Source organism: Mesoplodon densirostris, chromosome 4, assembly GCF_025265405.1.
Source record: "Mesoplodon densirostris isolate mMesDen1 chromosome 4, mMesDen1 primary haplotype, whole genome shotgun sequence".
Classification (NCBI taxonomy): Eukaryota; Metazoa; Chordata; class Mammalia; order Artiodactyla; family Ziphiidae; genus Mesoplodon; species Mesoplodon densirostris.
The window spans coordinates 80,004,407-80,032,257 of record NC_082664.1 but is presented as its reverse complement, the minus strand read 5'-3'; the positions used below and the strand labels follow the sequence as shown (position 1 = coordinate 80,032,257).

At 41.3% G+C, this 27,851-nt stretch overlaps 1 protein-coding gene across 2 annotated transcripts in view; it reads left to right on the top strand.

Moving 5' to 3' along the window:
- Window positions 1-25,219, top strand: part of SCG5 (secretogranin V) — a 55,595-nt gene extending 30,376 nt beyond the window's left edge. Inside the window, exons 3-6 of one of the 2 annotated variants that reach the window (XM_060096568.1) lie at window positions 10,363-10,512; window positions 13,966-14,075; window positions 20,516-20,569; window positions 24,681-25,219. In XM_060096568.1, the coding sequence (XP_059952551.1) occupies window positions 10,363-10,512; window positions 13,966-14,075; window positions 20,516-20,569; window positions 24,681-24,776 (410 nt within the window). In that variant the 3' untranslated portion in view covers window positions 24,777-25,219. Of the gene's footprint in view, window positions 1-10,362; window positions 10,513-13,962; window positions 14,076-20,515; window positions 20,570-24,680 lie in introns of both variants that reach the window. The other variant, XM_060096567.1, reaches the window with a different exon arrangement.
- Window positions 25,220-27,851: the final 2,632 nt, after the last annotated feature.

Sequence of the window (27,851 nt, the reverse complement as noted above, 5' to 3'; positions counted from 1 at the left end):
TTCAGCTGTACCTAGAGCTCCCTTATCTGAAACCTCAAGTGAGTTTTAAAAAGCCTCTCAGCAGCCATGCTGAATGTCACAAACTCCATGAACCAAGATGGTCACTCCAAGGTCTCTCTCAGTGTTGACTCTTATTTTGCATATAATTCGAATAAGTCTGGCCCTCTGGTTTTCGAGCCCTTGCTGCTGAAAGTGTGGTTAATGGAGCAATAGCATCAGCATCACCTGGGGGCTCGTAAGAAATGCAGAGGCAGGTCCACCCCATCTTTTGATCAGACTGCATTTTGACGAGATCCTCGTGTGAAGCATATGTGTGTGGTAAAGCAAATTTGAAGACAGGACTTACAGGGCCTTGACCCACTCTCAGTTTATTTATTTATGCACTGAGCTTTATTTTGAAAAGCACTGGGGATGACTGGGATTAATAGCTTACAAAGAGGGAGGAGACAAAGAACTTTAAAAGCCCTAGCAGCTGGGACCGCTTAATACAGTTGTATTGCTGTATACATTTTAATGCTCTGAGAACACACTGCTACAAAACTATATAGTCACGGATATTCCCAATACTAGGCCCAAGTTATCAAGAAGAGGTAAAGCCATATTTCAAAGCTGCTGTTTAGAGTATTTACCTAAAGTTCATGGTGAAAATTTTCCCTTAAAGTGGTTAAATAAATGAATATTGATGTTAATGGGGATGTTTCAGTGATCTGGATACTATGTGGAAAACCATATTCTCCAGTAAAGAGATAAGTGAGATGTTACTATAATTGGAAACCCCAGTTCGCTCAGATTTTATTGTTTTTGTTTTGAATTTTAGAATTTTATTTATTTTTTTATACAGCAGGTTCTTATTCAGATCTTGCTTCCCTGGTGGCGCAGTGGTTGAGAGTCCGCCTGCCGCTGCAGGGGACACGGGTTCGTGCCCTGGTCTGGGAAGATCCCACATGCCGCAGAGCGGCTGGGCCCGTGAGCCATGGCCGCTGAGCCTGTGCGTCCGGAGCCTGTGCTCCGCTGCGGGGGAGGCCACAACAGTGAGAGGCCTGCGTACCGCAAAAAAAAAAAAAAAAAAAAGATTGTTTTTTATGCACTACATTTAGGAGAGTTAGATGACATCAAGATAAGGTGCGATACAGAAGATTTACTGCATAACTAAACAGCCAAAAAATTCAACTGTTATAACAAAAAAAACCCATGACTGTCCAGAGCCGGGTACAATTTTAGGGGTCAGTAAGTAGTATTCAGTTTTCATATTTTCATTTACTAGATAATGACAACTGATCTTCAGAATCACTAAGGCAGGAAAATGGATTTGAAACTGAATGGAGTTTTTAATTAACCAGAAAAGTGAGTGCCTTTTTCTGGATAAGTGATTATTGGTGGTGCTGGTTCCCGGCTGGTGGTCCTCTGGAGTCTTGCTGGGAGCTGCCATGTTGAGACCCGCCAAGGCTACAGGTGGCAAAGCATGCAGCTGAGGCTGACCAGATAGCTGTCTGAAACCAACAAGATCAACCACCCATTAGAACTGCCAAACTAAAAGGACACGCAGAGGAGGAAGAATCCCAGCACAAAGCAGGGATGGGAGTGCAGGAAAGAGCTGAGAGATGTTGGAGAAATTCCCCAAGATGTGGAAAAAGCCTTGGCAGATTTTTATGGAGGGCTCCAGTGCAGGCCAAGAAGGAGATTTAAGGGCCTTGGCCTAGGTCAGACCAACCCAGGTCTCTTTCCCTTCTTCCCCTTCCCTGCTCTCCCTGGCCTCTGAACATCACAACTGACTGGCACTTTACTGCCATAACAATGCAGAGAAAACCTACCAATGATTTGATATCTAGAATTTGAAAATAAACAGCTGGGTGGTACCAGTTTTATTGTATAAAGCAAGGTTTATATAAGCAAAAGGGCTTATAACTTACTTGGCAAGAATTAAATATTTTCTATCTATTCTAGAAACGTGTGGCTGTGACGGAAACAAATAAAGCATCATCACAGGATAGAAATAATTAATTGCCTGAAATAATTTAAAAGCTGTAGTGAAAGATCCCCTCTTTGCCAATGGCATTATTTTCCCAAATCAAGGGGGCTCTAGACTTTGGAAACCTCATGGACTCTTGCCTCATCTCTCCCTTGTGCACTGTTTGAAATTTCTCTTATTTCTACTCATGCTGTGGCCACCCCAACCCCAATCCTTATTGCTTCTCCCCTGAGTTTTAGCAATAGCCTTTTATTAGGTCTTCTTAACTTCATTCTAATTTACCTATGTACAGTGGTCTTCAGAAGGGTGCTTGGGTAGAGTGGATCTGGAGTAGAGGGCATTGAAATTTTGAAAAACTCCACAAGTGATACTGACGTGCACCCCAAGGTAGGAAAGGGGGCTTTAAACTGTTGATAAATTAATGTTCTATACAACATCCAATTATTATATCACTCTCCTGCCCAGAAAGCTTTGGTTGCCATTTCTTATTATATCAATTCATACTTTTCAGCTTGGCATTGGCCTTCTCCTCTCCCATCCAGCTTCTCCCTTCCCCAGCAGTGCTCATCACTGGTGCTCAAATATCCCATGCTCACACCTACCTCTGTGCCCTCGCGTGTGGTTTTTTCATTGCCACCTATAAGGATGGATCCTGCCTTTCATGATTCAACTCAAGTGTCACCTCTTCCATGGAAGTTTTCCTGGAAGGTTCCCTATTTCCTGAATTTCTACATCATTTATAGTCTATGACATAATGAATTATATCAGGGAATGTATCTTATCACGTACCACTGGCTTATTGTGTTGGTGCTAAACAACCAACTAGAATGAAGAACCAAGTAGAGAGCAGGAATCGTGTCTTTTACGTTTGTGTCTTCTACAGCACTGCACATAATCATTGGTACATTGCTTCCTGCAGGCAGTCCTCCACCTCCTAGATCTGGGTTAGATGTTTCTTCTCTACACACCTGTGACATCTCACTGTATCCCAGTTACACTATAAGTGCATCACAACTCTGCATCTTAAATCTGCGCTTCTTTTTTTTATTGAGTTATAGTTAATTTACAATGTTGTGTTAATTTCAAGTATATAGCAAAGTGACTCAGTTATATACCAATATATATATAATATATATATTCTTTTTCAGATTATTTTCAGATATATTCTTTCAGATATATTCTTTTTCTGATTCTTTTCCATTATAGGTTATTACAAAATATCGAGTATAGTTTCCTGTGCTATAGAGTAGCCTATTTTCTTTTTTTTTTTTTTGTGGTACACGGGCCTCTCACTGTTGTGGCCTCTCCCATTGCAGAGCACAGGCTCTGGACGAGCAGGCTCAGTGGCCACGGCTCACGGGCCCAGCTGCTCTGCGGCATGTGGGATCTTCCCGGACCGGGGCACGAACCCGTGTCTCCTGCATTGGCAGGTGGACTCTCAATCACTGCGCCACCAGGGAAGCCCTAGAGTAGCCTATTTTATATACATTAGTGTGTATATGTTAATCCCCAACTCCTAATTTATCCCTCCCACCTTTAACCCTTTCCCCTTTGGTAACTATAAGTTTGTTTTCTATGTCTGTGAGTCTATTTCTGTTTTGTAAATAAGTTCATCTGTATCATTATGTGTTTCATTATGTATCTCTTACAGACTGTAAGCTCTGTGAGAGCAGGGCCCATATTTACCTGGTTCATCACTGACCCTCTAGTCCACGTCTTGATGTGTAGTATGTACTCAGTACATATTTTTTTAAGCTGCCTGAATAATGATTTTAAAATATGTTTGGTTGAGTATGAGACGAATGGACCAAATAGCATCCATGGCATCCTAACAGTTTGGTTGACTTGGTTTCAGGTGCAATAGATCAGCATAATCTAAACATTATACTGAACCAGATAAATAGCATTTGATTGTATACTCAATTATATCTTTTTCTAATTATTTTCTATGTGTGGTTACTTGTCTATAAAATTCAAGCTCTTGGAGAGCAAAGGATAGCTTTTTTTTTTTTTACTTCCATCTATCTCCCATAGTTCCTCAGTATTTCTTGATTTGATGTCATTAAATATAGTTTTAAAAGAGCCTGTGTTATAATGTATCTGCCTGGTGCTAAACATCTGTTGCTTCCTAACAAGAGTGCCATTCATTCTAATGGCACTGGTACACAGAGGTAAACAGAGCCTTGGCAGGTCTTCCATAAAGGAAACTGTGTTTGCTTCTTTCATTAATTACTAATGGAGCATTAAGACATGCACTCTCCCTGAAGCCAAGTTGGATAATTCCTGGCACTTAAGGCTAGGGTGCTTTCAAAAGTTAAGACATGTATTGACACACCAGAAGGCATGCCCTATAACAAGCACAGTGGTGGCTCTAATGCCAAGATTGTACAGAACTTTGAATATATCAATACTAAGTGTACTGATCTGTCTCTCTAACTTTTTGCAGGTCTTGAGTTAATGTGAGTTAATAAATGTGAATTTCTAGAATGTCTCTGAAGGCAGGCACCTCAGTATAAATTGGAAAGATCATCAGAGAGATACAGAAAGTTTAAAAATAAAAGAATGATCAAAGATTCACCAGACAAAACAACAGAATGAGAGTGGCAAAGCTAATAGAAGAAATATGTAGAAAGATATGATTTGTCACAGAGCTGGAGGAATCAGGCTCCCAGACTTCAGATTCTACTACAAAGCTACAGTAATCAGGACAGTATGGTACTGGCACAAAAACAGAAATATAGATCAATGGAACAGGATAGAAAGCCCAGAGGTAAACCCATGCACATATGGTCACCTTACTTTTGATAGAGGAGACAAGAATATAAATGGAGAAAAGACAGCCTCTTCAATAAGTGGTGCTGGGAAAACCGGACAGCTACATGTAAAAGAATGAAATTAGAACACTCCCTAACACCATACACAAAAATAAACTCAAAATGGATTAAAGACCTAAATATAAGGCCAGACACTATAAAACTCTCAGAGGAAAACATAGGCAGAATACACTATGACATAAATCACAGCAAGATCTTTTTGACCCACCTCCTAGAGAAATGGAAATAAAAACAAAAATAAACAAATGGGACCTAATGAAACTTAAAAGTTTTGCACAGCAAAGGAAACCATAAGGCAAAAAGACAACCCTCAGAATGGGAGAAACTATTTGCAAATGAAGTAACTGACAAAGGATTAATCTCCAAAATTTACAAGCAGCTCATGCAGCTCAATATCAAAAAAGCAAACAACCCAATCCAGAAATGGTCAGAAGACCTAAGTAGACATTTCTCCAAAGAAGATATACAGATTGCCAACAAACACGTGAAAGGATGCTCAACATCACTAATCATTAGAGAAATGCAAATCAAGACTACAATGAGGTATCACCTCACACCAGTCAGAATGGCCATCATCAAAAAATCTACAAACAATAAATGCTGGAGAGGGTGTGGAGAAAAGGGAACCCTCTTGCACTGTTGGTGGGAATGTAAATTGATACAGCCACTATGGAGAACAGTATGGAGGTTCCTTAAGAAACTAAAAATAGAACTACCATATGACCCAGCAATCCCACGACTGGGCATATACCTAGAGAAAACCGTAATTGAAAAAGACACGTGCATCCCAATGTTCATTGTAGCACTATTTACAATAGCCAGGACATGGAAGCAACCTAAGTGTCCATTGACAGACAAATGGATAAAGAAGATGTGGTACATATATACAATGGAATATTACTCAGCCATAAAAAGGAATGAAATTGGGTCATTTGTAGAGACGTGGATGGACCTAGAGTATGTCATACAGAGTGAAGTAACTCAGAAATAGAAAAACAAATACCATATGCTAACACATATGCATGAAATCTAAAAAAAAAAAAAGGTTCTGAAGAACCTAGGGGCAGGACAGGAATAAAGACACAGATGTAAAGAATGGACTTGAAGACACAGGGAGGGGAAAGGGTAAGCTGGGATGAAGTGAGAGAGTGGCATGGACATATATACACTACCAAATGTAAAATAGATAGCTAGTGGAAAGCAGCCATATAGCACAGGGAGATCAGCTCGGTGCTTTGTGACCACCTAGAGAGGTGGGATAGGGAGGGTGGGAGGGAGACCCAGGAGGGAGGAGATATGGAGATATATGTGTATGTATAGCTGATTCATTTTGTTATAAAGCAGAAACTAACACACCATTGTAAACCAATTATACTCCAATAAAGATGTTTTAAAAATATATGATTTTTCAATTAATTTTTTACTTTGCCAATTAATAACACAATTAAAATGAAGAATTTATACTCTTGGACATGCCAATTAGCATAGCATCAAAATGCTAAAGCAAAAACTGAGAAATAAAAGATACTGACAGACACTTATTGGTAGTAATAGATTTTAACACATAGCCATCAGATTATGATAAAGAAATAAAATATGAATAAGGACATAAAAATATGATTAAGAATGTTGAATAATTGGCTATATATATTTTTTAACTTATTTATTTTATGTATTTATTCTTGGGTCTTCGTTGCTGTGTGCGGGCTTTCTGTAGTTGCAGCGAGTGCGGGCTACTCTTCGTTGCAGTGCGCAGGCTTCTCATTGCGGTTGCTTCTCTCTTGCAGAGCACAGGCTCTAGGTGCACGGGCTTCAGTAGTTGTGGCTCGCAGGCTCAGCAGTTGTGGTGCACAGGTTTAGTTGCTCCACAGCATGTGGGATCTTCCCAGACCAGGGCTTGAACCTGTGTCCCCTGCATCGGCAGACAGATTCTTAACTACTGCGCCACCAGGGAAGCCCTTGGCTATATTTAGATGTTTGTGGATTATATAAAAATACATCTTAAATACTCACAAGGAAAATTTATAAAAATAATATCTTTAAATGTAGAAATTTTGCAGGTTTGCTCACAAAGCAGTGAAATATTGTATAAATGTAGACAAAACAACCCAGTTACTTTACAGTGTCTATATTTGGAAGATAGAGGAATTTGGAATTAAAGTAGGTACAATTATCCTTTTAAGAATAAGTGTTAATTGGGACTTCCCTGGTGATCCAGTGGTTAAGACTCCGTGCTTCCACTGCAGGGGACGCAGTTTTGATCCCTGGTTGGGGAGCTAAGATCCCACATGCCATGCTGTGAGGTAAAAAAAAAACAAAGAAACAAACAAAAAAGAATAAATGTTAATCAAACATAATAAATTAAGACAAAAAAATGCAATGTCACTTCAGAGAGACAATATGATTCCCAGGACACTAAGAGCTAGCCATGATCCTACTGAATATATTAATATTTCCAAAGAAAAATTGTGTTGATCCAAAGGGGAGCTAGGTCAACCAGAAAAGAGAAAAATATAAAGCAAGTTTCAGAGGGCACACCTTGGTTCAGCTCATCCAGGGGAAAGTAGAGCCTCACCCAGCTAGACTTAAGTAATATAAACTATTGGCAAGACCATTCTTCTCATGAAGGTGGAAGTATGGTTACCTTAGCCTGAGTTTGTTCTAATTTCATGCACATCAAGCAAGCACCTTTTGATTTGGCCCTTTGTGTATAGGTCTATGTACAGGGTGATTGTGCATCAAGGGAGCTGTGTCACAATAAGGTTAATAAATAGGAATTCATTCCTGAAATGGCTGCTCTAGGGTTGGAAAAGTAAGGTTCCTGAACCTTATAGGATATTAAGGCTACAAGAGAAGAGTCCGGAAGTTGACATGCATTATATTTAAGTAAAGTAAGTTACACAACATAAGTTGCTCTTATTCACTACTGTGCCTTGGTATTTAGAGCAGGTTTTGGTATCTATGGGGCACCTAAATATTTGTTGAAGGAATGAAATATGTGGGGAAGAACAGAATCACTTAACAAATGGGAAAATGGTTAATTATTTTACATGCACTAAAACACGTAGCGTATAGATTACAGAGTTAATTCTTTCTTTTCTTTTTTTAAATATAGTTGACTTGCAATATTATATTAGTTTCAGGTGCACAGCATAGTGATTCGATGTTTTTTAAAAATATTTATTTATTTTCCTTTTTTTTTGGCTGCGTCGGGTCTTAGTTGTGGCACATGGAATCTTTGTTGAGGCACGTAGGATCTTTTTCGTTACAGCGTGCAGTCTGCTTGAGTTTCTCTCTAGTTGTGGCATGGGCTCCAGAATGCATGGGCTCTGTAGTTTGCACATGGGCTTAGTTGCCCTGTGGCATGTGGGATCTTAGTTCCCTGACCAGGGATCGAAACTGCATCCCCTGCATTGGAAGGCAGATTCTTTACCACTGGACCACCAGGGGAGTCCCAGTGATTCAATATTTTTATAGATTATGCAATGTACAAAGTTATTATAATATCATTGAGTGTATTCCCTGTGCTGCCCGTTACCTCGCTGTGACTTTTTTATTTTATAACCTCAAGCTTGTGCCTCTTAATCCCCTTCATTTATTTCACCCAACCCCCTGCCACCCCCATTCCTCTCTGGCAACTACTAGTTTGTTCTCTGTATCTGCAAATCTGTTTCTGTTTTGTTATATTTGTTCATTTGTTTTGTTTTCCAGATGCCATATATAAGTGAAAACATACAGCATTTCACTTAGCTTACTACCCTCCAGGTCCATCCATGTTGTCATAAGTGGCAAGATTTCGTTCCTTTTTATGGCTGAGTAATATTCCACTGACTCTCTCAATAGATAGATAGATACATATAGATATAGATATATAGATATCTTCTTTATCCATTCATCTATTGATGGACACTTAGGTTGCTTTCATATCTTGGCTGTTGTAAATAATGCTGCAATTAATATTGGGATGCATATATATTTTTGAATTAGTGTTTTCAGTTTCTTTGGATAAATACCCAGGAGTGGAATTGCTGGATCATATGATAGTTCTATTTTTCATTTTTTGAGGAACCTCCACCCTGTTTTCATAGTGGCTGTACCAAAGAGTTAATTTTAAAAATAGAAAAACTGAAAGAAATATCTAAATGTTGATAGTACTTTTGAAGTGGCAATAGTTTTGTAAGTTTAGAAGGTGAGAAGAAATCACAAAGGATAACAACAAGTCTGAGTGAATAAATATTAAAAACTTATGTTAGCAAACTATCGATATTACAAATTTAATAACCAGAATTCAGTCAGACAACGTGGGGAAGTGTTTGCAGGAAATGTAATGGCCAAAGGCCTGATATCTTTATTATGTAAAATGTTCATGCAAATTGATAAGAGAAACACTAAAATCCCAAGAGCATAAACAGACAACTCACAGAAAAGAAATTAAAGCTAGTAAATAAACACATGGAAAAATATTTGAGCTAGTAATCAAAGACATTCAAAGTAAAACAGTAATTCTTCTAAAAGATTTTAAATTAGCAAAGACAACATAAAACTTTATTTTTGTAGACCCCAATGCTGGTTAAGATGTTATAAAAATGGTATTCTCAGATTTTGTTGATGATATTTTATTAATTGATACCTCCTTTTTGGAAAACAGTTTGGCAATATAAAGAGCCATAAAATATTTATAGCCTTTGACCCAGTAATTTGACTTCTGGGAGTCTCTCCTAAGGAAAACTAATCTAAAATATGGAAAAAATTAAATGCCCAAGAGTAAATTGGGAAACACTAAACATCCCACAAAGTGGGAATGATTAAAATGTTGTGGTAGAGCCCCTGGATAGAAGACTACATATTCATTTATAATCAAGGGGATAGAGACCATGCAGCCACATGCTTTAATAGTAAGTGGAAAACCAATAAACACTTAGATATAAAAAGATGTGCAGAGAAGAAAATTGAAGTAAATGCACCCAGTTTTAAGTGGTTGATCTAGAATGGCAAGAGGACAAAGACCTTTTTCTTCATCTCCCTTTTTTTGTGGTAATTGGTTGTCATTCAGCCTGTTCTTTTACCTGGATGCCAGTTGCATCCCCTTCTCTTCCCTGAGCTCCATGCCCAGCTTCCAACCCCCAGCCCATCTGTGTCAGTGCCACTCAAGCTCCACCTCATTCAAGAAGCCCTCCCCATCCTATCAGCCAAATGAAACTCTCCCTTTACTCTGCTCCCAATGCTATATATATATATTTTTTTCTTTTTGCGGTATGCGGGCCTCTCACTGTTGTGGCCTCTCCCGTTGCGGAGCACAGGCTCCGGATCCAATGCTATATTTTAACATGTCTATTATAGCACATATACAGTGTGCCCTGTGTGGAAATGATATATGTGCAGTGTGTGTCTGTTTCCACAACTAAAATTTTAACCCCCTAGAGGGTAGGAACTGTTGGATTTCCTTTTTTCTCTCCACAGCGTAGGGCACAGTGCTTTGTCTGTATGGTATGCCCGAATAAATATTAGTTGAAATGAATGTCATTGTACTGAAATGAACTACTTCTGATTCCCTGGCAGGTGGAGCTCATGAAGGTCTTCAGCACTTGGGTCCCTTTGGCAACATCCCAAACATTGTGGCAGAGTTGACCGGTGACAACATTCCCAAGGACTTCAGTGAAGATCAGGGCTACCCAGACCCTCCAAATCCCTGTCCAGTTGGAAAAACAGGTAGTGGGCATGCCCTTGGGTTCTCATGAAATGTAGAGCCTTTGGGAGGAAATTAAAAATTCTAACATTGGCTGCACATGTCCAGAGAAATAGTATTTCTATTCCGATGAGCCCCTCTGTATTTGTATGTGGTTGGAAAGGGAAGTTGATTCTAGAACCCTTGGTGATTTCTGGTGTTCCGATACACCCACAGAAGACTCCCCTAGCCAAGGTTTTATCTTCTGTCTCTCTCCCTCTTTGGGAGTTGATGCTCTTTTCTGCACTTGCTCCAATTTTAATAAAAAGGGAGAAGGATTTTCTCTTTTTTTTTGCCTCTTCTATGATACAATCGCTGCCCACTTTTAGTGTCTTTGGAACTTTTTAGTATGTGGATGGTCCATGCTCATTTGTTCTCCTTACCTCCTCTTGACAATCGATATTTCAACTATGCTGTAACCAGTGAGCATCTATCCTGAAATATTTCTTTGGGGGCTGGGAGGTGGCGTGAGAGAGAGGGGACCCCGGAAGGGAAGAAGTTGGTTAAGGGAGAAGGTTGAAACTTTCCTTGCTCCTCATGTATCGCTCCCACTTTCCTACCACCCAATTCCAAAGAGAATGAATGGTGAGTGTGCTACACTTATGCTGGGCTTTGAGCAGCTTACCTTGGTGGTTCAGAGTAGCGGCTCTAGACTGACGACTACCGGAATTCAAACCCAAGGTCAAGATATGTGACCTCGAACAAGTTAGTGAACCACTTACACCTCAGTTTCCTTATTTGCAAAATGGGGATTATTGGGGAATTAAATGAAATTATCCATGTTAAACACTTGGCACAGCACCCAGCACAGAGTAAGGACTCCTTAAATATCATCCTGATTATAAATAGCTTTGCCACTAGTAAGAAATGAATCTCTTTCCTTGGGCTTGTACTCTCTTCCAGCAACAGAGTAGTCTTTTCCCCACAACCTAATAATGATACTAGGTAGTACTTATTTTCCCTACTTTACATATAAGGAAACTTAGAAAGTAACTTCACCAAGGTTTTCCATGTAGCAAGTAGTTGAGCCAAGGCTCAAACCCGGATCTACCTGATTCAGGACTGTGCATGCAACCACCATGTCATGCTGCCTTGCTCTGAAAATTCTGTCAGTATTGGCCTCTCAGCTTTTCTGAAACACAATACAGGCTCTCTCTGAAAGATATTCCTCTTTTCATTTAGGGTGAGGTCTCTGTTTTCCATGGGGGACAGAGGCTTCATCCTGGGTTGGGACGACCAGAGTATTTGTTTGTGGCCAAGCTAGTGCAGGGACGCTGGCCCAGGACTACAGGAAAATCTGAATCAGCCATCTTTTACTTGCTTGTGGGACTTTGGATGGGAAGGAAGAAAGGCCAGTTCAGGCTCCATGGGGATTTGGTTAAATTGATTCGATATCATATAATATAGTGGTTCTTAATATATAGTCCCAACAATATCAGCATTACCTGAAACTTACTGGAAATGCAGATTTTCAGGCCCTACTCCAGACCTATTGAATCAAAAACTCCAGGGGTAGGACCCAGAAATTCATATTCTAACCTGCCTTTCATGTGATTCTGGAGCATACCAAAGTTTTGAGAAGTGTTGTTGGAGAATGGAAAGAGAACCAGAGGTTGAGCCAGGAGATCTGAGTTCTTGTCCTAATCATAGTATGTCAGTTTACTTTCCTGGACCTCAGTTTCTTCATCTGTAAAATGAAGACATAGTCAGTGTCTTAAAAAAAAATTCAATGTGGTCCTAGCTTATCCTGAAAGAAAAGCAATATATAGATCTATGTGATCAAGCAATAATTAGGAGCACTTAGGAGCTCCGAGATGGAGCAGTCAGGGCGGGCTGATAGAGTTGGATAAAAGGACCCAGCTCCCAGGACTTTTCTTGTCTGAGATTACCTGCCATTTCCTTCCCTGTCTTTTCATTAAGCTGACATACGCTGCCATATGCAGACTGCCTGACCTCTCTTGCTTTGCTATCCCTTTCCTCCGTGTTAATTGCTCTAGATGAAGTTAGAGAAATAGTTCAGTGAGAAGTGGGGAGCCACGTCAGAGCCACACTAGGGATTTGTTCCAAATGTTAGTGCCTTCCTCAGGAGCTTCATGCTGTTAAGGGCTGAGAGACTGGATGCTTAAAGCTGCTGGAAGGCGTCAGAGCAGTCTCAAGAGACCAGACTACCTGGCTGATTGTATTAGATCCCCCTTTAGTACTGACTTTGATGCCTCACTATCTCTTCGAAAGGAATTCTCTTTCATTCTAGTCCTGCACAAAATTCACATCCCTCCCCAGCCCCCCTTTTTAAAGCTGTTGTCTAAAACACATTAGAGACAGAAAAAAAATGGCTTATTTTCAGAGTATTGTGTCTAGTAATGATAGGGCTTAGGTAAAAGCAGCAGCCAAGAGGGATAACCTTTCTTGGGTTTGAATGGAAGACATGCTTTATTTCAAAGAGCATTGATAATATGAACTGTCATTTAAAGAAAGATGGTGAGAAGGGAACTAAAACATGGAGGAAACCTATTATGTGCCAGATGCTCTATATATGATCATCTCTGTAAGGTAAGGCTTTGATTATTCCCATCTCATAGATGAATAAATGGACTTAGACTAAGTTAACTTTCCCAAGAAACTAAACCCATCTATCACTCATGAGTTAGGATTTGAACCCTGAGCTTGGGTCTAGCTTTCTGACTCCAGGCTTACCCTGTTACCACTACAACACACAACATCAAATACTGTCTAATAATTACTGTTCTTATATAATGACTTTCTCCAAGAAGCCAGAATCATTTCTAATTAGCCCACCCAAGAGAAAACAGAGTGAGTCATGTGGAATGGAAGTACCAGTGAAGGAAATACTTGCCATTATGACAGATAAAAAATAATAGTGGCTTAATACAATAGAAATTTATTTCTCGTTTGTGTGAAGTCCTGCCAAAGGTGGGTGAGGGTGTGGTAGGGCTGGATGGTTCAGCAACACAGACTGCCATCTTTCATCTTTGCACTTGACATCTACAGCTGCCCTGGTCGGCAACATGTAGCAAGCAGACCGACAGAAGGCAGGGGGCTGGGGAGAGAAGGAGAGGGGGTCATATAGAAGGTTTCTATGGGCCAGGCCTGGAGGTGGAGTACATCACTTCTGCCCACATTCCATTGCCCCAAACCCAGGCATATGACTCCACCTGATTGCATGGCAAGGCTGGGAAATTAGCCATGTGCTGACGGGGAATAGGAAGTGGGTTTGGGGAGCAGCTGACCAGTCTCTGCCATGGGTAGGAGAGGAGTGGGAGTCTGGGATGAGCAAATCCCAGAAGGAAAGTGACTTAGAGTGACTGATGTAAATAGATTCTGACCTTTGGGTGCCTAGTTGTTTTTAATAAATTAACTCTTAGAATAACAATAGATGTCATGGCTGTTCCTCAAAAACCTTTTGTTGTTTGCAGTAGATGATGGATGTCTAGAAAACACCCCTGACACAGCAGAGTTCAGTCGAGAATTCCAGTTACACCAGCACCTTTTTGATCCAGAACATGACTATCCAGGCTTGGGCAAGTGGGTAAGTCCAATCTGAATTGCTAATAGGTCTTATACTCTGGTACTCTGAAGGTACTGATGGCAAAGATGAGCAACGTGGGTGGGGAGAGAGAAGGAAAATTGCTTAGAAGCTGATTTTTTCCAGAAATCTCTGGTTGAGAGGTACTTTAATTCCAAACCCCACACACTGTCTAGGGCTCAATACACCAATCCATCCGAAGAGTCAGGGACCTGAACCAGTCTCATCGGCTGTAGTCCCAGAGGCTTCTACTCTGGTCTACTCCATAGCCTGTGTCACAGCACGTCCTAAAGTCTCATCAGTGTTTCATGCAGCTCTTATAGGAAGTATATGATATTCTTGTTTAAAAAAAAAAAAGGATACTAAGAAAATTTGCAAGTTTTATCTCTAGACTGGGGGAGATGATCCCTGCAGAACTAAGGGAAGACCATGTCAGAAGCTGAGAAACAGACATGTAATTCTGCTCTATGTAAAGAGAAGATAAATTCCAAAATGTGTAGCAGTGAACTTGCTGTCAATACCAGGCAAGAATCTATAACTGCCAGTTAAAGAAATTGTTTATAAGCACTTAGAAGAGAAATCATGACCATTTGGCATAGGTTTGCTAAAAAACAATTTTGTCAATCTAATTGTATTCTTCTACTTGCCAGCATTATTCGTTTACTTGCCAGCTTGATATGGGAAATGAAGTGAGCATGGTGCATTTGGACTTCAGCAAAGTGTTTGATGAGCTCTTTCATGATCTCCTGTTTGAAGAAGTAGAGGGATACAACCTAGGCAGGAGAACATTACCAGAAGGGAGCTTCTTAAAGAGTCCATGTCAAGAGGGAAAGCGATTTCACATGGTATCCTGTGTGTCTTAGCGCTATCCCACTCCACATTTTTATACATATTTGTAATAAAAACTATAGAACATGAACTTATCAGATTCTTCAGAAAGACACGAAGTTGGAAGGGAGAGCACTGAATGACAGAGTTGGGATTCAAGAAGATCCTAACAAGCTGGAACAATGAATTGAACAAGATCACAACTGAGTGGAGAGAGATCTATCTTCCTGTGGCTTGGATGATGTAATCAAATGCTGAAGCCATGTGAGCAAAGTGGAAAAATACTAAGAAGTGTTAGTTCACATATACATAGGTGGTCAATACATCTGTGGAAGGAGTGAGTGAATGAGGAATGAGGAGATACTCCTAATTGCGTAAGCCCCTCTAAAATTATAGGTCTCTTCTCAGCTCATTACTGGCAGCCGGCTTGCTGCCTACTTTACTAGGAATACTGTGATCTCAGGACTAAATTCTCTGACTTCCTTTTACATTGTTTCAGAGAGAGAGGTCCTTCCTCATTAATAACCACTTTCATTTTTCCATCATCCAAGCAGTTTGATTCCCTCTGCTGTCAACATGCACATGTTTCCTGTCTTAAAACAACAAAGCAACAATACACTCTAAGTTAATTTTGCTTCTTCCATTATGCATTATTCTATTTCTCTTCTTTTTTCATAAGCAGTTCTGTTAGGGAGAATTTGTAGAGCCATCCTGAAGCCTACTAGCAGTGTTTAAATATGTTGAATTACATAGGCAATCATCTATAGGTTCTTGAATAGGAGACTGAAGTCATGAAAGTCTTCTATAAAAGTTATTAGGGTGGCATAGGGAGTGATGAAATATGTAGAGAAGAGACTAAAGGCAGGAAAAAATAGAGAAGGTAATTCTAGTTATGAAGGCTGTGAACATAGAGAATTTAAGTGAATCTCACCAACACAATGAGAATCCAAGACATTTCAAAGGGGGCCAGGGAACTGACTAGAATTGATATATGGCATATACATAGCATGAGGAGGAAAGAGGTTTATAAGAAAGAGAAGAAATTTCCTCTGAGGGAATTAAAAAAAAAAAAGAAAGGAAGAAGAAAGGGAGGTATCAGAGAAAGAAGGAAGCAGAGACAGGGTAGGAAATAGTAGAAGAGCACAGCAGAGCACTGGGAAGCAATCCATAAGAGATGGGCAAAAGTAGTGCCAAACTGAAGCAAGGGCCAGGATGGAGACTGCTTTGTTCCAGGCACTGTGCTAGGTGCTTGATACACAGTAGTCATCAGCATGGTAGTGGTCTTCGATGAGCTTGCCATCTTGTGATGAATTGCATGAAAATAAAATGAACCCAACTTAGCACTGTTCAGCTTCCTGATCCAGCTATACCATGAGTACACCAGGTTAAATTACTGGGGAAAATGGAAGAGAAGGGTAGAGGAAGACCCAGGACTGAGGACTCACGTGGTCAATTGTATGATAACAATTGAGGACGTCAAAGACACTAAAAAGGGCAGCCCTGAATTCTAGGGTGACATGTCTACCTCGCATGACTGGTAGGCTGGAAATGAGGGAAAGGATGCAAGGGGGAAATGGAGAACAGTCTGAGTGAGGGCAGAGAGCCCAACTGAGGAAGTGGGAGAGGTGGAAACGTCTCTGTTGCCAACTTTCCTCATCTCTTCTTGAAAACCTTTACAGATTTCTCTCATCACGTTCCACTCACTCCCAGCAGTCCAGGACAAGGCCAGCCACCACCTCTCATTCTTTTTTGCTTCCTTCTCTAAATACTGATTTGTTTTCTCTCAGTCACTCCCATTCTTTGTCTACATCAGAGCCAAAGACTAGAAGTCAGGACTAGTAAAGATCAATGACCAAGAACAATGTTTACACACCTTTCTCATCTGTAATTATGTGTCTGTTTAATCTTAAGTTTCCTTCATTTATTTTCTCATTACCGCCGAGCAGTCAAACATGATGTGCTTGATCTTCGCATGGAAGTGTGAATTGAGTATGTCTTGCTTTTGCAAGCTGGGGTCCCAAAGCTTTCCTTAGTCTTTATGAAGAATGATGGTCTCAAGCTTGTCTTAAGCTCCACTACCCTTTAAGTTAACAAAAGAATTATCTTTCACAAGAGACCTGCACACAAGACCCTGATTCCTTATTTGCTAGTAATGTTTCCCTGTCTTTGATATTAGCTGGAGCTCAGCTGGGTTTTGAGCAGTGATTCACATATTATAAATATCAGTGTCTGTCTAATTTCCTGCATTCCTCTCTCTTTGTTAATACATCAAGATACATTTATTAAATGCACATCATATGCCTTCCAGGCTCTGTGTTAGGTGATGGAAATACAAAGGTGATGATAATAGTCGTTGTATTTTAGAATAAGATAGTAAATAGTCCTATTTGTTGAGCACATTCTGTGAGGCAGACACTATGCTAAATACTTTACATGAATTATTTCATTCAGTCTGCCTTTCCCTATCATGCTCATTTTATAGATGAGAAAATACAGGCTTAGGGAGTTTGAATAGCCTGCCCAATACCAAAGAGCTGATGATTGGCAGAGCTGGGATTTGAACCAGACCATTCAACTCTGAGAGTCCTGTAAAAACTGGATAAATTCCTTATCTTTTCTTGGCTCATCGCTCATAGTGTGTCCTGTACAGTGGTCCTGTCGAGTCCTATCTAGGACTGGTTGTCTTTCAGACGATGTATGTATCCACAGCATTGAGCGGCCATACCAAAGGCTGGCTACCATAGATGTCAGCCATCTCCCCCTCCACACATTCATTGCTGAGTGTTACTCACTTAGGAAAAAGTTGTCTCGAAAGCAAATGTTTCTCCTTTCCAAGTGCTTTCCACATCTTTTCGTCAGCAGCTCAGGTCTTTAATCAGATGCAGTTGAACGGAGCCATGAACCTGAGCCATGGGAGAAATGAGACACAGGACCCTCTGCCTTTCTTTATCTTTCATGCCCTCAATGTGTCTGAAGAGTCGCATGCTCTTCAGTTTGGGTTTCTTTCATGTCCGTGTCATTAGACATGAGCTATGCCTTTCTGATGTGTTCTTAGTGTTTCCCTTGGGAGGCCCATGAAGCCAGTTTGTCCCAGAATTGGTGGTGACTTGGGCAACGTGGTGTTTGCCAAGTTTCTCCAGTGTAAAAGCAATATCTTTCCCTTCGAAATTAATCATTGATCTATGGAGATTTACTTCAAGGCTGTATAAATATTCTGTACCCATTAAACTTTCAACTAACAATTTTAGTATCCATTGATGACACTCACCAGAATCAATGATAACTATGGTAGTTGTAAAATGGTGATTTTTAAAAAAACTCTACTATTCTTTTGGCATTTCTTGGTTGGCATTCTTGGTTGGAAAGCAAGATTTTTTTCCCTGCTCCCCCGTTTATTTATTTGTTTTAAAATTTATTATCAGTATAGATTCATTGTTTCCTATTATTATTTATTTTGCTGTTCAAACTGTCCTAGATTTAGCCAGTGGGAGTCTCTGCAGGCTGGCTTTTCTTTCCTTTCACTATGTCTCATCACTTTTGAGTACTTCCTTACTTTCTGGCCCAATTAGATATCCCAACTTCATTCATCCTTGTACTTTCCCTGCCCTAGCCCTAGAATCAGACATTTCTCTAAGAAGCCTCTCTGGTTCCATTTAGGAATGGAATTTGAAGCCAAGATCTGGGCAGTTGTCCAAAATCTTGATGGCACCATGGAAAGCTGTCTCCATGAACTCAAACCTGCTACTCACCTGGAAAACAGGCTCACTGCTCCCCACTCCCCACCCCACCAATAGGGAATGGGTGTCAGGAGAGGGGCTGGTTTCTTCTCATTCGTTTTTGTATACTTCTTTCACCCCCCTGCCAGTCCCTGCCTTTAAATCCATGTGATAGCGGGGCTAATCGGGAATGCCAAGGCCACTGTCAGGCAGGGGTTGGAAAGCATCCTGCTGATCCTAACCTGTGCTCTTAGGGAAACACAGGGACCATCCTTGAGAGGAAGACTTGACAGACCTTTGCATTTCTTTTTGAATGAAGGCTCTTATGAGTATAACCTGTCCCACGACCTTCTAAAGGGGAGTAACTAAAATGCTGCTGTCTTTAACCCTGCTGGTGGCACAGTGGACCTCTGCCATGGCTGATTGTCTGTCCCACCCCATGGTACCAGCTCGTGGGCCCCTGTGCCCTCCCTCCCACTCAGGCGCTGATCCCGGTGATGCACATGAAGAAGCCTCTTTCCTGGCCCCCATCTCCCAACCCCCTTCCCCAGCTTTAGCACGAACTCCCAGGACATTCTTTTGCATCAGGAATTGTTTCATCCACAGAAAGGCAAGTACAGACAATGGGAATGAGCTTCACAGCAATATCCTCATTCCTCGAGTGAATGATCTGCAAGTCTGTCTTTTCTCCCTTCTGAGATTAAACTGATCAGTTCTCCAAATGAGCATGAGATGGAAGCTGTGGCCAGGACCGGCCTTTGGGGCTGTGGAGGCTCCTTGACGCCCTGACACAGCCTCCGTGCATAGCTGAGGTTGAGCAAGAGATGCACATTGTAAATTGTGGGTGGAGTAGATTTTAATGAACATGAAAACTATGAAGCTCATTCTTGGCATTTGTCATTTTCATTTGCAAGCCTATCATGAAAAAAATTTGATATCCAGACAGCTCAGGAGATACTAGGATTGTAGAAACTTGTTCCTTACCAGAACTCTGTTGTCTCCCTTTTTTTTTTTCAATCAATGTCAGGGTATTTTATTTAGAGTAAGATGAATCACCTCTTTTATACATTATCTCCCTTCTGATTAAAAAATCAAATAGAACAACAACCTAAGAAAGCCCCCAATTCCCCTTCTCCCGTTCTCCCTCAGGTTAAGTGTTCTGTCTCTTGCAATCCCAACAGAATTGAAATCTATTCAGCATGCGTCTGATATTCTAGAGCTCATTTAAGTCCACTACGTGTTTGAAATCCAACACTATGAGGAAACACTTACACAAACTTGGTAACGGAGCCTGTCCCCACCGCCCAGCCCCAACACAACTTTCCTTCTGCCAAGAAGTTTTTTGGCAGTTTTTAAAAGGTTCACTCTATTAAAAATGTTATAGACCGAATGGTTTTCCCATTGCCTTGACTGGGGGCACTGATTCAAGCCACAAGAGGAAGGGTCACAGAAGTCAGGTGTCTCATTTGCTTACACAGAGGATTGTTACTAATAGTCAGACCCTACTCTAGAGAACGATTTATGTGTACAGCTCATAAAAAGGGAGTTAGATACCAAAGTAAAATAAGATAAAGTTGTTTGTTTTAAACAAAGCCTGTTCAAAGTGAGGAGATGGGTCTCCAGTGCCCCTTGTGTGTTAGAATGTCGTATTTTCTTGTTTCTGTGATTGTTGATGACACTGGTGTGCCTCGGGGCATTGCAGAGTACTTTATTAAAATCGGTACAACCACCGGCTTTTCTCTCGTGGTCTATCTTTCTGCCATGGCATTCCTTTCATCTGGCTTCGTTTCCAAAATATGTGTATGCAAATATCCAGGGGGACACACCAGGTGTAAAATAGATGTTGACCAAATGTGATGCATACTTCTGCATTTGTGTTTTCTTTTCTCCCCACTCTAGAACAAGAAGCTCCTTTATGAGAAGATGAAGGGAGGACAGACACGCAAGCGGAGGGTAACGCCTGGCTGGCTGGCGGGCTGTGGGGATGCCTGGAGCTTTCTGAGCGGGGGCAGTTGACAGGCTGTTAGCCTCAGTGGTTGGAAAGTAACATAATCCTTTCATGTGCTGAACAGTGGTCCCGAGTGACAAGGGCCATGCCTAACAAGTCTGCCCTTGGTTTCTGCGAGCTTTAGCATGTGATTTTTAGTGGCATGCTAAGTTTTGTGGCAATTCCGCCAGCTCCACTGCACTCACACAATGTCAATTGCATCCCTACCATGGGTGTAGGGATGCGGAGAGTACAGGAGGGTATGTCTTTCCTCAAAGGGTCTGTAGGCCGCTGGGGGAAACTGCTCACACCTCTGCATCAATTCTATAAAAACTCGAGACAGGAGCCAGGAAGTGTTGAGCTGCCTGCTCCAGGCAATAATTTTGAAGGAATGTAGGGGCAGAAGAGGAGATGAACAAACCTCATTCCTTCTACATACTTTTTTCCCTTGCTCTAGCCAGGATGATGTAAAAATTCACTAGATCCATTATGTTTGTTCGCTGACTGGTGAATTTACTGCAGGCTTAGTTATTAACCATCTCTGAGCTGCCCAAGGTGCTGTGCATTTACCCACTACAGTGACGCCTCTTGTGAAGCTGATGTCAATTTGCTTTGGGTTTACAATGCATTTTATGGTGTTGAGACTGAACAAGTGGTCAGTGGTTGGTGCCTTACTAGACAAAACCACCTGCCATTTGTTTTGGATCAGATGGAAGAAAAAGTTAAAGTCCTGCTTATTACATAGCCAAGTGCTGCCAGGGAGTAACTGTTTTAGTTAAAATATACAAACCAAACTGTATACCCAAGGCTACTGACTGTTTATTTAGAATAGCAAGTGCCTGGATCCTGGCAAAATTTGGGAATCTGGACAGTGGTAATTGTGGCCATTCTGAATAGTTTTGCCGAATCCAGGCAGAGAATGCTTTGAGAGGTGTGGATTTCCTGGACTCAACATTAATTCCTCAGGTCCCTGAAACAGAAAGTTCCAAGCCCCTGTGCTGCCTGACAAAATACACAAGACCCATGGCCAGTTTTCTATTTGAGAAGCAAAGTTTTGCTAGTAAACAGATCTTCAGAGACTTAATGGTGTTATTAGGGGTTTTTCTTGGGTGATTACAGTTTCTAGTGGCAGATGATGCCAGGAACTGTCCGAAGGGTATAATGCGGTCTTGAGAGGACATCAAGAAATTCTATTCCAAGAGCTCAGAATACCCTTAATTTACCAGTAAGATGGCTTGAGCATCTCCCCATGGCACAACAAGGACATTTCCAAATCAGACCAATGACCGTACCAAAATGAGTTACTTAGCATGAAGCTTTAATCGCCTCTACTTCCTGCCTCACTATTCCTTCTGCCCTGACTCAGTTAATGACTGTGGGTCATGATTTAGGTCATTTTTCCATGAGACCAGTGATTACCAAAACTCAGGATTCTGGCTAGAACATGTTATAAAGGATTTTACTTTGGCTTCAACTTCCTCCACATAGGGAACGCTTAGAGTTTATGAAAATAATGATCACTTTGACCCAGAGGTATCAAGTTCTTCCTACTCTCAGGCATCTATTGATACAAAGATCCATGCTCATGCCGTAAACCAGGGGCCTTTCAGGTCTGGTGGAGAAACAGAGCTTGCCTCCCCTGTCATCAGGCCTCAGGTGGTGTTCCCACCTTGACTGAAGACTTTAAACAACTCCCTCAAGTGTGCGAATCAATATAAAGAAATTATGGGCTTTTGTGAAAAATCAAGGCTTTCTCCAATGAAGCTCAGCATCTGCTGTGGTTTCCAGAGGTCACTAAAAGCAGGGATCCCATCCCAGTGGTTCTGCCGGTTGTGAAGTGGCAATAATGTTCTCTGTGTAACCTAGCCAGTCTCTCACCCAAGGGAGAAGGTAAATATCTAAGTGCCTTGAGTTCTTCAGAGGATAATTAAAACCAAGTATCAGCATTATTATTACTCTTATGTGTAGGATCCAATACTCATAGACATTTATCAAGAAAGTTCAAGCCCCGCATGCCGCAACTAAGACCCAGTGCAGCCAAATAAATAAATAAATACATAAATATTAAAAAAAAATACTATTGTAGTTTAAATTAAAAAAAAAAAACAAGTGATTGCTCCTGTTACTTCCTCATTACTTCACTTCCCCTGCCCTCTATCATTTGGCATGTTCTGGGTCTGGGCCAAAGGACTTGCTGCCATGACAGTCCCTTACCAGGAGGGATTCTCCCCAGAGTTACAACAGAGCCTCAGGTGGTTTTATGCAAATTTCTATACTTGCTCAAATCTGGTTGAATTCCTAGTTGCTTCAAGAGTAAAGGGTCAATTCACCTTTTAAATGACTTCGCAAACTGTTTAACTCTTAAGATGTATCTTGTTGCTATTTGAGATCTACTATTATTTAAAGAGTTTATCAACCCTTTATTCCCATATTTGATAACATGAATATCTCATATCCTTTTAAAATATATTAGAATTTTTAGTAAAATATATTTTTACTAAAAAACAATCAAAATATTTATAATAGTAAATATGCTTTTTCAGTCCACACATGCTCCACCTAGCCAGAGATTCTGATATGATTCCCTGGGATAGGCCAGGCCATTCCAGTTGACAATTCCTGATATAAAAAGGTATTTTAGTTATTTAAAATATTTTAAAGATGCTTCCCAGCAAAGTACTGTTATTTGGTGACATATCACTTTTCAGATATATGAGGACATTGCATACTTTGTAATTCTCTGCTTGCAATTCTCGTGAATGCATTTTTGCAGAATGTGTGGGACATTTCATCATTCATGCTTTTTACCTGTCAGAATGTGGAAGGACATTCATAAATACTAAACTCAGATTCCAGGCCTTCTCTTTTGGAGAATGTCTGCTCACCCTTCAAAAGTTATGGCAGACAACGTCCCGTGGGCAAGACAGACCCCCTGCAAAATGCCTCCATTCATCCATGGGGACTAGAGGTGTGATGGGATTGCTGATTATTTGTAACTACAGCTTCTTTCTTATGTTTTTGTTCACTTATTGGCAGGCAACTTCAATAAACAAGTATCTTCCAAAACTTCTGAATTTTTTCTGCTTGCTAAATACTATGTTGTAAAGCTCCAGTTACTAGTTCAAATCCAAACCTCAAAAAATAGATATGGATTAGAGAAGGAATGGAAAAACCTTGACTTATTCAGAATACCAACAGCTGAAAAGGATTTCAGATGGTGGAGTCTTGAGTCAAAAATAAAGGAGCTCTCTGTATAACTTCCTTCTTTTCTTCGTGTTTTTTTTTTTTTTTTTTTTTTTTCTTTTTGCGGTATGCGGGCCTCTCACTGTTGTGGCCTCTCCCGTTGCGGAGCACAGGCTCCGGATGCGCAGGCCCAGCGGCCATGGCTCACGGGCCCAGCCGCTCTGCGGCATATGGGATCCTCCCAGACCGGGGCACGAACCCGTATCCCCTGCATCGGCAGGCGGACTCTCAACCACTGCGCCACCAGGGAGGCCTTTTCTTCGTGTTTTGAATTTGACTGAGGGAAGGTGAAAATGATTGCTAGAGCCCCTGATGCATCCTCTTTAAGTAGAATACTGCTTTGAAAGAATCAATCACAGCAACAGGTGATCTGTGACCACTCTGCAGATACTAATTCCTATCTGGCCCTGCTCTGTCATTGTCTTTAGGACATTCTTCTTGTAAAATGATTTAATGCAGTTCACATTCTCTCTCCCCTAAAATAAGGCCATAGGATAATAATTCTGTTTCATGTGAGGCTTTGTATCTAAGTTAATAGTGAGGGTTTCTTAGCTGGTTCACTTCAAATCTTTATGCCAAAAAAGGGGATGGAGCCAAATTGTATCTGATACTTAGCTGTGTGAAATAGTTGTGTGAAAGACAGACACATCTGTCAGTCAATGTTTCTCTGGCCACTGAGGTATTGATTAGTGCACTGGAGTAATCATCTGGTAGGTAGTAGGCACCACTGTTACCTTGTTAACCCAATAGGCCAGAAACGATTCTTGTTCATTTCTTCTGTGCGATGTCTGTATCTGGTGTTCACATATGACTCCAACCATGTATATTTTTCAGAGTGTCAATCCATATCTGCAAGGACAGAAGCTGGACAATGTTGTGGCGAAGAAGTCAGTCCCTCATTTTTCAGATGAGGATAAGGACCCAGAGTAAAGTGAAGATGCTGAGTGGAAACCCACACGACCTGTTAGACCTCCTTGGTGTTGCTTATGTGCACGCATTGTTAGAGCCCCTGTGAATGGCAGCATGTTTCTAATTTAGACAAGTATGGATGAAAAGCAGCTGTATTTTGATATCCTATTGTCCTTCACACTGATAGCTCTGCCTACTGCTAAATTAGAGCTTTTTTTCTTTAAATGTGGAGCTGCAGTGAGCATTAAAATTAAAATGTATGTGTCAATAACAATAAAAAGCAAACGAATGAAATGTCCTCCGATTTCTTACAGTTTAAAATGGTGTTTCGGGTGGCACTGTTTTGGCCAAGTCTGTAAAAGGCTGGCATTTGATTTTGATTATGTAGTTAATCCAGCCCTTGGGCATTATTACACACCAATAAAGAAGATTGTACCCAGGAGGAGCTGACACATTTCACTTGGCTGCATCTTAATAAATGTGTATGCAAGAATGAGTATGTGAATTTCTTTTTAATTTAGAGCATTATAAAAACTCTTTGCTTACTAGAACAAATTCACAAATATGATCTTATCTGATCTTAACAAAAATACGGTGAAGTAAAAGGGGGGAGTATTATTATTCCCATTTTACAGATGGTGGGACTGAGACTCAGCTTCCACGAAAAGCTGAAAGTGACACAGTCAGTACTCCGGGACTAAGGTCTGCTGACTCTGACTTTTTATTCAGCAAACATTGTTTCTACCATGTGCCAGGCACAGGGCTGGGCTCTGGGGGGCGCACTGGGGACTCACACTGACACCAGCCAGGTCCTCAGGCAGCAAAGCATCCAATCCATGAGCTCTGAGTAGGTCAGTCAGCTCCATGCTGCTTTCAAAGCTTGGAATGGCAGATGCAGACGTGCTCTCCTGCATGCTTCTGAAGAGGCAGGCAATTTTCTTTCAGCCGAGTCTTCCCAAGTCAGAAAAATCAGTGAAAGGCTGGCAGGAATCGGTTCACTGGTGAGATTATTTTTGTGCTCTTTATACCTCACTGTAAAAGAGATGATGGTTTCAGGCTTTGATATCATCGGCCTCAATTTCGTTGTCTATAAGAGGGAGACAGCAGTGAGAAAGGACTCGGGGAGAAAGATCATTCTTGATTTTAATTTTAATAACTGCATATTAAATCCAAATGTCAGTGACTTGTCTAATGGAAATAGCTTGTCCATATTTAGTTAGCATGTGAGTCTGTTATTACTTATACAAATCAAGAAAGGTATTGGCCCCTGTTTTACGACAGGAGGCATTTTTCCTAGAGTGCTTCACCAGGCAATTTCTCCACAACCCGTAGTGTCATTTCAGAAGCATCATTATCACCTGATTTTAAGAGAGAGTTCCCTCACGTCCTAGAGACGTATAGAGCTGGGAGGGTCTCCTTTATGGATTCTGTGTTTTGTAGGCATTTAAATTACATTTTATACCAGTTCCAGTCCTCTTAGAAAAAGGACAAAGGACATCTCTTTCTCCAAGATTGGACAGAAGGAAGGAAAATGGCTAAAGACATGCTTTGAGGTCATGAGGAAGGAAGTAGAAGTGAAGCAGGAGAAGGGGAGGTCATTGTGCCTGGGTTAGGCTTGTTCGCCTTCCAATGCCTTTTCTGCCCTCCCCTGTTTCACAGGCTGCCTTGTCAGCTGACTTCTGGCTGGGTTTAACGTGAGGTCACTGAGGGCGGAGTAGAAGGTGAGAAAATGGGAGAAAACAAGGTAATTCTTTTTTTTTTTTTTTTTTGCGATACGCGGGCCTCTCACTGTTGTGGCCTCTCCCGCTGCGGAGCACAGGCTCCGGACGCGCAGGCTCAGTAACCATGGCTCACGGGCCCAGCCGCTCTGCGGCATGTGGGATCTTCCCGGACCGGGGCACGAACCCATGTCCCCTGCATCGGCAGGCGGACTCTCAACCACTGCGCCACCAGGGAAGCCTAAGGTAATTCATTTTTGCTCCCGGTAGCTGCATCTTCTCTGAGGCTCCATCTCCTGCCAGGTAAGCCTGGCCCCTGGGCCCCAGTCATGTCACCTCTTCCACTGGTCCCTGCAGCCTAAGGAGGCCATGGCTTCTGCCATATTGTTAATCTCTGGGTTATTTCACCAACTCCTGTTTGGCTTCCTGGCCTTTCTATCACCTGTATAACCCATTTTCCACATTGAATTATTTCTGTTTGAAATCTTTAGAGTGTTTTCTGTTTTCCTGGTTGGTCCCTGACTGATGCAGTCATCCATAGGGGAAATCAAGAATAAGTTAAAGTATTCTGAGAAAAATTTAGAACAAGCATTGTGGAGAACACAGAGGACAGTGCTCCTCAATCATTAATGTAATATGATTCACATGGGGATATTGTTAAAAATGCACACTCTGACCCAGTAGTTCCAGGAAGGGCCTTAGATTTTGCATTTCTTATAAGTTCATAGGTGATGCTGGTGCTGCTGGTCCATGGGCAACATCTTGAGTTGCACAGAAATAGGAAATTAGGAGAGGATGAATGAAAATGCAAGAACTGCTCTGAGAGCCCAGTTAATAACTTAGTCTGAATTCGTAAGGACCCTGCCAACATTGTTTAGTAACCTTCTCCAGCCACTGTCAGCATCTTGGGAGGAAGGGCAGGTAGGGCAGACGTGAGAGTGAACCCCACAGATTGGCACACGGTAGAGCACCAAGGAGTCAAGATTCTACAACATGAGGGAAAGCAACCCTGAGATGCCCCATTGTAGACATGAGGCTCTGTAATGGGTCAGGTTGGATCAATGATCTGAGAAAGGTCAAAAGATTAGTGGAAATGAGGTGGCTTGAAATAAGCTTCAATAGGTACAAAAGAAAACAAGAGGGAAAGGTAAAGAGTTGGTTACCTGAGGGAAGCTGAGTTTGGATTCTCGGCAAAGGAAAAATTTCGAGGGACAATGAATCACATCTCCGTTGTGGCAACTACAGGAAATAGAGTTGAGTGGAGCTGAAGATCAATGGGCTTGAGGAAGTAGAAAAACTGTAAAGTCAGAGAACAAAAGACAGGATCGCTAATGCGAGAGGTAAAGTCCTCGAGTTAGAGGGGGAGGTCAGGGGAGTA